Source organism: Marmota marmota, unplaced genomic scaffold (assembly GCF_001458135.2).
Source record: "Marmota marmota marmota unplaced genomic scaffold, marMar, whole genome shotgun sequence".
NCBI classification, from domain to species: Eukaryota; Metazoa; Chordata; class Mammalia; order Rodentia; family Sciuridae; genus Marmota; species Marmota marmota.
In genome coordinates, this window is record NW_025999960.1 from 5057796 (window position 1) to 5067781 (window position 9986).

The following is a 9986-nucleotide window of genomic DNA, read 5'->3' on the forward strand; positions in this document are numbered from 1 at the left end:
TCAAGATGTTATCGAGAGACATGCAATATCACAATCCCATCTGTCCCCATCCCTTTTCACCCATTGTTGTTGATGTACCAGTCCCTTATTTTTATGCAAATATTGGCAGTATGAATTTATGTTCTAAATTCTCCATCCTTGCACAGAAGTGAGCATAATTCCATATTTATTTTTGTGCCTTGTAGATCCTAGAGCTTTTCCCACACTAGAACTTGGAGTTATGTTATACTTTGTGTAATGTGAATTTAGCTTGTTTTTGTTCTGAAGAACTACAAAGTTATAGAACCTCCTCTCTAATATCATCCTTTGTTATATTTCCACTATGATTTCTTATTTCTATTTAATTCATCAAATGTTTACTGACATCCCCATTCATCCTTTATTGTTTTTCTTCCACAAATCTGTGCCGATTTTCACATATTATGTTAGAAATTATCCCTTGAGAGCTTCAGTGAATTAAGTGAAGGATAAAAGAGCATTATGTGGCTTTGCCTGTTTATTAAAGTCAGCACAAGAGAAATTTTTTCAAGAACTTCTTTACAAAATTCAGACAGCATTAATTTATCTTATTGTTTCCTGCAGTCCCTACAGATGCCCAAATTTTTGATTGGAAAAGTTGCAAGAATGCAAATGCAAATGATGGTCTTGGAATGTGGTTGTTTCTCTGAAGAGCAGGTGAGGGCAATAAGTTCAATCAAATATGTCTGCATATGGTAATCTAGTTGAAACTGGGGAAGTAGATTAAAAGTTAAGTATTTTTGAGATGGGACAAAATCAGTAGGGAAAGAAATGAAAACAAGAACTCAAGTTCAAAGTCATTCTACTTGAAAATAACTTCTAAAAGTTCATAATGATACTGTATATAAAAGAGGTGTTTTAGAATATTTTAATTTGTAATTTTATACTTTCATTGTACCCCATTATAAATAATTCAATAGCCATATATAATTTTAGATACATGGCAAATTTAATTTGGGAATGTGCCTTGGCCTCTGGTCAACTGTGTACATACCTGATGAGCCGGTGATATCCATTGCCTTCAGATTTCTGCACTTGATCACGGTCAATGTCATACGACCAGCAGTGGGCAAATAACAAAGGGAAAACATGATTTCACCCAGGTCTATGCTTTCCTAGGAAGGCAATCAGCAATGTTAGCAACTTCAAACACCAAATAAGGAAAACAAAATGAAATGGAAATGACGAATGAAAATTGCTTTAACCCATTATGTAGGGCTATGGATCTAATTGAATATTGGACTGTTGTTTTAAATAATTTTTATTGAGATATATAGATTAACATTGTAAGAAAGCAGTTCTGAATGGAGTAAGAAAAAAGTGATATTTCCACTTGCACTTACAACAAGAATCTCAAACTTAACACAGTTAAAACCAGACTGCTGATTCTGTCCATTCCCCCTCAGATTCCCAAACTGGACCCTCTGTTGGTCTTTCCATAGTCAACAAATGTCATCACAATTTACCTGGAAGCTGGAGCCAAAAATCCATTAGTCACTGTTAATCTGCTCTTTCCCTCAATCCTACGTCCAACCCATGGGTGGGTCTTGTCTATGTTATTTACAAACTATATCATAAATCAGTGACTTTCTTTTCAGCTGTATCACAACCATTAAAACCACTATCGCCTCTTGCTAGGATTACTTTACTAGCATCTGAGATTGATCTTCCATTCCAGAGGTTCATCTTCACATAGTAGTCAAAGTGATAGTATATGAAATGCAACTCAAATTATGTCACTCTTCTGCTTCAGACTATCAAGAGCTCATTACTGTACCAGAATAAAATTCAAACTCCTTACTGACACATAGTAGGGTAACTGAGTCCTGCTGTGCCTGGGAAACTCTAGCTTCACTTTGTTAAGAGCATCCCTGCCACTCTTATCTGTGACTGTTTGGACAATACCCTACAAGATCTAACACAAAAGACCCATGTCATCTGGACTCTATCTTTCTCTACATCTTCCTTTCTTGGCTCCCTCTGTCCCCACCAGCTCTGGTACAGACACAAACTTTTTCTGTTACTCAACTGAATGATGTTTCTTACTGCTTTTGTGCATTTGCATTTTCTTGTTTCTTTGACAAGTCCTTTGTTTCCCTTGTGTATTTATCTGGATGACTTTTCACCAGGCTCCAACAGCCCCTCTTCTGTGAGGCATCCCCTTTTATCCATTCTAAGGCAGCATCCCTTGCCATCCCATTCCCACCCCACTCTCAGATCCTTCACATGTTTTCATAATGTTATCACTGACTGGAATCATCTTTAAAGTTCATTTTTTGCTTCCCTGACTTCTATACATAGCATCCAGGACAGCAGGATTCCTGGCTGTCTTATTTTCTACACCTTACTCAAAGGCATAGCTGGTTCTCAGTACCCATTCTTTGAAGGAACAAAGAAATTAATTAGTCAGAAAATAAGGCAGAATTGTCCATAGTAGTCTGATGCAGATTGTTGTGCTGTCTTTACTGCATTGATGGTGGACAAAAGAAAATGAATGTGGATGGTGAACAATTGCAGAATTGTGAAGAACTATGTACAGGATTCAATCAAATCTCTGCTGGTGAGACATTCTGAGGTAGGTCTAACATTTGTCAGACTTATTCTTACAGCTCAGGTTCTGACTTACATACTTTTGGTTTCTTTATTTGTGGTCTAGAAATAGAGCCTAGTAATTAAGAGCACAACTTCATCTGTAGTTAAAATTTGGGTTTGATCCCAATTTTCTTTCTTAACTATGAGATCCTAAGGAATTTAATAAAGCTTTGAATCTCTGAAATGCCACTTTCAAATTGGGGCTAGCACCCACGTCACAGGCTTTTTAAGCATTCAGTGAGATAATGTAAATAACACACAAGGCATTTCACACAGCATCTGGCATATGGTATCCCTGGATATTGTTTTGTTCTTCTGTATTGCTAGCATATAACAGGTGCTCAGCAGGTACTGGTACATGAAAAAAAAAGTGGAAGCATTTATTATCTTTCAAGAAAATTAGTAAAAATAAGTATTCTAAAATAGAGGTACAGATATCTACCTGGGACTCCTCTGGATTGCTACAGATCAAAGATAGTGAACAAGGTCCCACAGAAGAAGGCTTGGGGGAACAGGAGGAGCATAGCCTCCTATTAAGGAGGCTCATTCTTTTTGCCACCTGAAAATAATTGAGCATTATTTGTCAAGTACAGTGGCAGCAGCTGTGGATATCAAGATGAACAAAGTATTATTCTGCCTGGAAGGTCTCTGTTGAGAAGGAAGAGAGCTAATTATTCAGAATCCCATTTTATCTAATGATTCTCTCCTTGTTTCTTCTCCTTAGGCTCAGTCTAAGGGTTGAAGCTTCCTGCCTGATAGGTGATCCTCTTCCCTCATTGGGCATTTCTCCTTTATTACTATCAAGAAGCACAGGAATATTTTGTTGCTATCTGATCAAATTAAGGAATGCCTCTGTGGATGCAGAGCATGATACCAAGTTCTACCAAGAATCATGGTGTAGGTGATGAGAGAGAAGCTAAGAAAAAAGAGTCATGATCACTGATATGAAATGCTTGGAATACAACAGGAAATGCAACACACAAAAACAGGGGAAAAAGTACACAAAGAGAGTCATCTAAAGGGATTGACATAACAGTCACATATCTGACTGATACAGTTTTGCACATTAAAAAATCTAGGAAAGTAATTTTTATACTTCTTTAGATATATTGCATGTTCATTGGCTAGAACAAAGAATTTTTACCATGTTCCAGTTCTCAAAGATCCTTTCTATACATTCAAGTGCAACACAATATTGACCATCTGATATTAACAGATACTGATAGAAAAATTAACTAACACCAATAAACAGAAAGCAGAAGCCGTGATTAAAGGGCATCTAAAAGGGCTCTGAATTGCCCTTATACCTAATGCATCAGTAAGAATTCACTTAAATATTCAAACTCTATGTACTCAAAAGAGTTTTCAGAAACTGGAATGAACTGGATGGTAAAAACTGATACATGGTATGCATGCATAATAACTGCACAAAAATTTAATTCTTCATTAGACTAAATTTTTCTTCAGGAAGCATGAATGTGAATGAACAATTGCTTATGTACTGAAACGGGCAGAATATACTCTAAGGTAAATACCAATATTCTTAAACTTTTAAAAAATGGAAGCGATTTAAGAGATAATTGTGAGAGAATGAAATTAATGAAGTTAAGGGCTATATGACCTTAAAAAATGATCCTGTAACAGATGTAAGTCAGAATTTGAGACTGTGGCTATTGTGCTCCCAACTGCAGCGTGCACACATTCTCAGGACATACCTCTGAGCAGTCCCTGAATTGACAGTCCAGCTATAGGGAGCAGGGAGCTTTGCTTGTTGCCTCATCTCACTTGGTCCCCAATACTGTGGTTTCTAAACCTACACTCAGTCACAGCAATCTGAACTCCTTGCTGCCCAATAAAGAACCCAGAAATAAGGCAAAAAGCCTCTGAACATACATCATAAATATTAGAAAATTATACACTAAGGGTTTTTAATGTAAGGAGACTACATAATTTTTTAATCATCCATTTATTGTTATTTTAGACAAAACTGTAAAAAAGAATGTTTACTTGCTATATTAATCTGCAGCCATATGTATACAGTCAACACTCAAGCATGAAATATGGAGAGGAAGAAATTAATAGAAACAATAAATAATAGCTATTTACAAATACTTATATATAAACACAAATAAAATAAATAGGTATAAATAAAATACATATATAAATAAAAATAATTATCTGGAATTATCTTGTATTAAGAGTAACTGATGCTAATAAAACCTTAGTAAACTTAAACTCAGCATTTTATTACAAACTTGAACAGAAATTAATACTAAAATGATGGCTTTGAGTCATTAAGTTAAGACAATATATCCTGTATGTTAAATAGGTAGAGAAGAGTACACTATTTTCTGAGTTATTTTTATCCACATTTTAAAAAATGTTTAAAGTAGAAATTTCAGCTTAAAATGATAAAGGCTTTGAGCTTCTAAAGATTTTATTTATGTAAACCTGTATTTCATTACATAATTGTGACAGATTTTTTTGAGGGGTGGGTAGGTACCAGGGATTGAATTTAGAGGCACTCAGCCACATCCCCAGATCTATTTTGTATTTTTTGTTTAGAGACAGGGTCTCACTGAGTTACTTAGCTCCTCACTGTTGCTTAGGCTGGCTTTGAACTCATGATCATCCTGTCTCAGCCTCCCAAGCCACTGGGATTATAGGCATGTGCCACCACACTGGGCATTTGTGGCAGATTTTATGTCAAAGTTTTTTTTTTTTTTGCAAAAATGTGGGGTGTGCCCATTATATCATTATTTGAAGTTTTTTTTAAATTGTGCTGATATTACTTTAAATGATGCATTTAGTAAAATGTCGTTGGTAAAAGATTATTATGCATGGAATACACATTAATATATGTGAATGTGGTGGCAGTGGTTTTGCAATGAAATATGATCATCTTATTTTCTTCAATATTATATAATCAGGAGTTTGCCAGGTTAGCCTTTGAAAAACTCTTGCATCTAACCTGCTATTTAAATGGATATAGTTCCATAAAATTTCTTTCAGGTAAGAAGATCTGTAACCCATCCTCATGGGCACTTATTTGGTTGATCATTTACAATGACAATCTTCTGAGTGCATGCTTGGCGAGGGGCTTCTGGAGAAAGGCTAAGAGGAGGCTGGGCTGGGCTGCACACACACTTGGTTTCTTCATCCCAGCTCTACCAACATGGAGCTGAGTAGATAAAGGTTATTTTCTGATGATTGACTTTAGTCAACCTCACAGTCAGTCAGTGATATGTTTTTCCCATGTACTATTTGTGTGTGTGTGTGTGTGTGTGTGTGTGTGTGTGTGTGGTGCTGGGGATTGAACCCAGGGTCTTGTGCATGCAAGGCAAGCACTCTATGGACTGAGCTATACCCCCAGCTCTCCTTTGTACTCTTTCTCCAAAATATAACTAAATATCACTGAAAATGTAAATTGGTATGCAAATGTTTGCACTGCCCATCCTATTTCAGGACTAACAGAACTAATAGTAAAGTCAAGCTGCAGAAAGTGAAGGGATGGAGAGGAAGCCAATTAAAGTCTTGGCAATAACCAAGGGAAGCTTTCCTGGAGGGAGATAATAATTGCATTGTGAATTAAAGAATGAAAGAGATGGGATTTCACAGAGAGTAAGAGGAATAATGTTGCATGTGAATACTGTGAAAAATATTCAGAAATAGGCATGGGCAGTATCATGAAAACTGAGAAGTTGGTGACATGTTTCATGGCTTCTGTAGGCAACAGGTAACATGAAGGAGTGGGAGCTTGGCAGAGTGGAAAGATCACAGGTTCCTAGGTAAGAAAATGATGGAGCTAAAGTCATTAATCTTCTATGTACTAGTTCCTGACCTCCCTGAATTTAAGTTAAATTGCAAGTAAAATGAGGATAATAACATTATCTTGAGAAGTAGGTATTAAGTAAGTAAAGAGCCTGGTATAAATAGACATTCAAAAATAATAATGATGATAATGAAAATAATATTTGAAAATCATTTATTTATCTTGAGAAGGTTACATTCGGATGAAAAAAGACTGGAGAGAGGCTAATGGAGTGAAAGAGGTGTAGGAGGTGTTGGCCGAGGAAAGGTTGAATTCAGGGAGAATTAAGAATCATGAGAAGTAAGAATCATGAAGACTTGTTGAAAAAAAAAAAAACTTTAAACAATTGGTTGCTATGGTGACCATAGTCATCACATCCACTTAGCACCCTAAATGCAGCCTGCCTTCTGCATTTCCTTGAGGGTAAGAAAACCATATGGTTTTCTTGACACTGCTAAAAGTGAGATGTTACTAGATCAGATGAGCTTCTTCATCATTACTATTCTTTCATCCACCTGCTCATAAAATGAAGCTAGAGCAAAATGTAGATTCATACCAGACTAAAACTAGTATAAATGCTTTATTTCTCCCTTACCCACACGTCTCATTCACCTTAGAAAATCATGGAATTTAACGTTGAGTCATCTGTTTAACCTCACTTGACTTCAGTATCTTTGGTTTAAGATGAGGTTGTTCAGTGAGATTTATTTCAATTCTAGTTCTGATATTTTATTACTGTAATAAGGTCTGGTAAAAAATGAGGACTAAGTAAATTATTTCCAGCACGTCCAAGATTGTCTGGACAGGCCCCTTCAGGTGTGTTTGCTGTAGGGCTGCAGAGACTCATAGAAAACACAACAGAAAATTAACTGGTGCTGAGAGCTTCATTTCAAGGTGAAGAACAAGCAGTTACAAAAACCACCTGTCATTTCAATATCCAGAAAATGCATTAGATGAGGAAGAACTAATCCTCAAGGCAGTGAATGTCAGGGTTGGTCTAGTTGAGGATTCATGAAGAAAGGCCACCAGGTTAATGAATGTGCAATGTCATTTATATTGTTCTGGGCTCAGGTAAAAATCTCAGTGGGATTCACTGATAAGTATATGTTGGATGCACAGGTCTTAAAATATAAAATCCCAATTCCTTGGTATGAATGTGTGGCCCCTAACAATTAAGTCCTCAATTTTTTAACCTTCATCTTATAAATTTCTTATTACACTTTCACAATCTCCAAATTTTGCCTGCCAGCTGTTTTCAAATGCCTTTTCAATCTATAAACAATCACTCATTAGCAAGCTCATGTTTATAGAGAGCATCAAAGTGTCAAGCATTCTAGTCATCTGGGAACACTGATGACCCCACACTTTATCTCCTCACAGGTCTTATGGTAATTTTGAACAAATTACTTAACCTCTCAGAACCTAACACAATTAATTAGGGGACAAGCTGGAGTGAAAACAGGTCTATATAATTTTAAATTATATCTCTGTTTTTGTTTGTGTGTTTTTTGATCCAGTGTTGAAAGTGCTTTTACTTGGGTCTAATTACAGGAATAGTGATGAAAGGTATTTGATTTTTCTCATGAGGATCTAGGCCTCAGAGGTGATGGACAAATAACCTCACCCTTGAAGAACTAGGAAAGATGAAGGAAATTAAAAGCAGAGAGAGCAGTATCCACACAGGCTTCTAGGTGAGGTGAAATGTCTGATGATGATCACAAAGTCTAACAGGAAGCACTGGCTCTGGCAATACCAGATTATACTCTGAATGGAAACAGTGTCCTTATTCTAAATGTCCCTTTCTAGAAGAACACTTAACCGTATCACCTCTGATTTTCTCTGTAGTCAGGATGAGTTCCATTTTCATTGTTAATAAAAATCACCTGAAGGAATCATAGTCAGATTTAAAAGGGATAATATCCAAAAACAATGTATGTTACAGGTCTAGTTCTCTAGCATTATACATAATAGATGATGAAATAAAATATCTTTTTTTATTCATTTATAATTTTTCTGGGGTAAATGATTAGCAAAAGATTAGTGCTTAATAAAGAGCTTACTGAGAAATTATATCCCATCTATATATGATATATCAAAGTGCATAAATGCATTCTACTGTCATGTATAACTAATTAAAATAAATTAAAAAATTGAAAAAAAGAGCTTACTGAACCAATAAATGAGTTAATAAATCATAAAAGCATTAAGCCAGGTCATGACTGCAGTTACAGGAGAGGAATCTACTGCTTGAAGGGGTGAACACTACTCAGTAGCCAGAGACCATGTAAGCAAAGATTTCTTACAAATGTTGTTTTTGTGAGTAAAACCCCTATAGCCATTGCAGCCAAGTCCTCAAACCAAGGCCTGGAGAATATAATAAATTACCAGCAATTTTGAACCATTTAAAGATACATGTATGGTTTGTGGAGCTACAGTTAGAGAATGCTAATCTACTAGTCTTATTGATTCTTACTTCTCTATTGCTCTCTCTAGAGAGTATGTTGTTTGGGATTATGTTGGCTATAATTCTATAGTGAATCAAATATATCCCTAATGTCTGCAAATTGCTTTTTTTTTTTCTTTGTACATCTGGGCCATTCCCCCTTAACTAGCCAGCACAAGTAGTCTAGTGACACTAGATGGCAAATGAGAAGGAGGAGGAAGCTGTCAATTAGGAAGTGTAATTAACATTATTACCCTTCTCTAGTCTCTATCCCATTGTCCCCCTTTTCTTTCAAACAACCACAATTTTCAAAGGCATTTCCTCCCTGCCTTTCCTCTTTCTCCAAGTGATTCTAATTAAACTAGGTTTTATTATATTCAATTAAAGTGGGGGAAAATATGGGAAAAGGAGGCCTATTCTATAAAACCTGGTTAGATTTTTACATACTTGCATTATTGAATCTTTTTTGCTATTTCTTCTGTAAATCAGAGAAAATGCTCACCCTTAGCAGGACCTCCTTGACTTCTGCATGAAGGAAGGAATGCATTTTGTATGAAACATGTAATCTTTAGATTTTTCCTTTAATAACTTAAAAAAATTTACATAAATATAAATATCATGCATATTTATGGTTGACAATATTTTACAGGAAACATAGTAAAATAGTTACTATGGGGAAATAAGTGCATAATCTTAAGCATTTTGCTTGGCTGTGGCACAAATTCAAATGAAGTCTTTTTTTTTTTTGAATTTGAAAATTCTTTTTATTGAAGTAAACTTTACTTAAATCTTTACTTATAATTTGAGGATATTTATTTTACTAAAGACATTAATATAGTACCTTATCTTTATTTTTTTATTGGTTGTTCAAAACATTACAAAGCTCATGACATATCATCTTCCATACATTTGATTCAAGTGGGTTATGAACTCCCATTTTTTACCCCAAATACAAGTTGCAGAATCACATTGGTTACACATCCACATTTTTACATAATACCATATTAATGACTGTTGTATTCTGCTACCTTTCCTATCCCCTACTATCCCCCCTCCCCTTCCCTCTCATCTTCCCTCTCTACCCCATCTGCTGTTGTTTAATTCTCTCCCTTGTTTTTTTTC

General features: G+C 35.6%; 1 protein-coding gene and 1 long non-coding RNA gene across 4 annotated transcripts in view; one reads left to right on the top strand and one right to left on the bottom strand.

Annotated features, from left to right (window-relative positions):
• LOC107148546 overlaps positions 1-9986 on the top strand; it is a 143747-nt gene that overhangs the window by 84040 nt on the left and 49721 nt on the right. For all 3 annotated transcript variants that reach the window (XR_007347364.1, XR_001504290.2, XR_007347365.1), the window contains exon 3: positions 583-675. This is a non-coding gene — a long non-coding RNA (uncharacterized LOC107148546). The remainder of the gene's footprint in view (positions 1-582; positions 676-9986) is intronic.
• The window catches only part of Syt10 (synaptotagmin 10), a 59488-nt gene that overhangs the window by 12697 nt on the left and 36805 nt on the right, over positions 1-9986 (bottom strand). The window contains exon 4 of the mRNA XM_015493224.2: positions 1013-1133. Within this exon, the coding sequence (XP_015348710.1) occupies positions 1013-1133 (121 nt within the window). The remainder of the gene's footprint in view (positions 1-1012; positions 1134-9986) is intronic.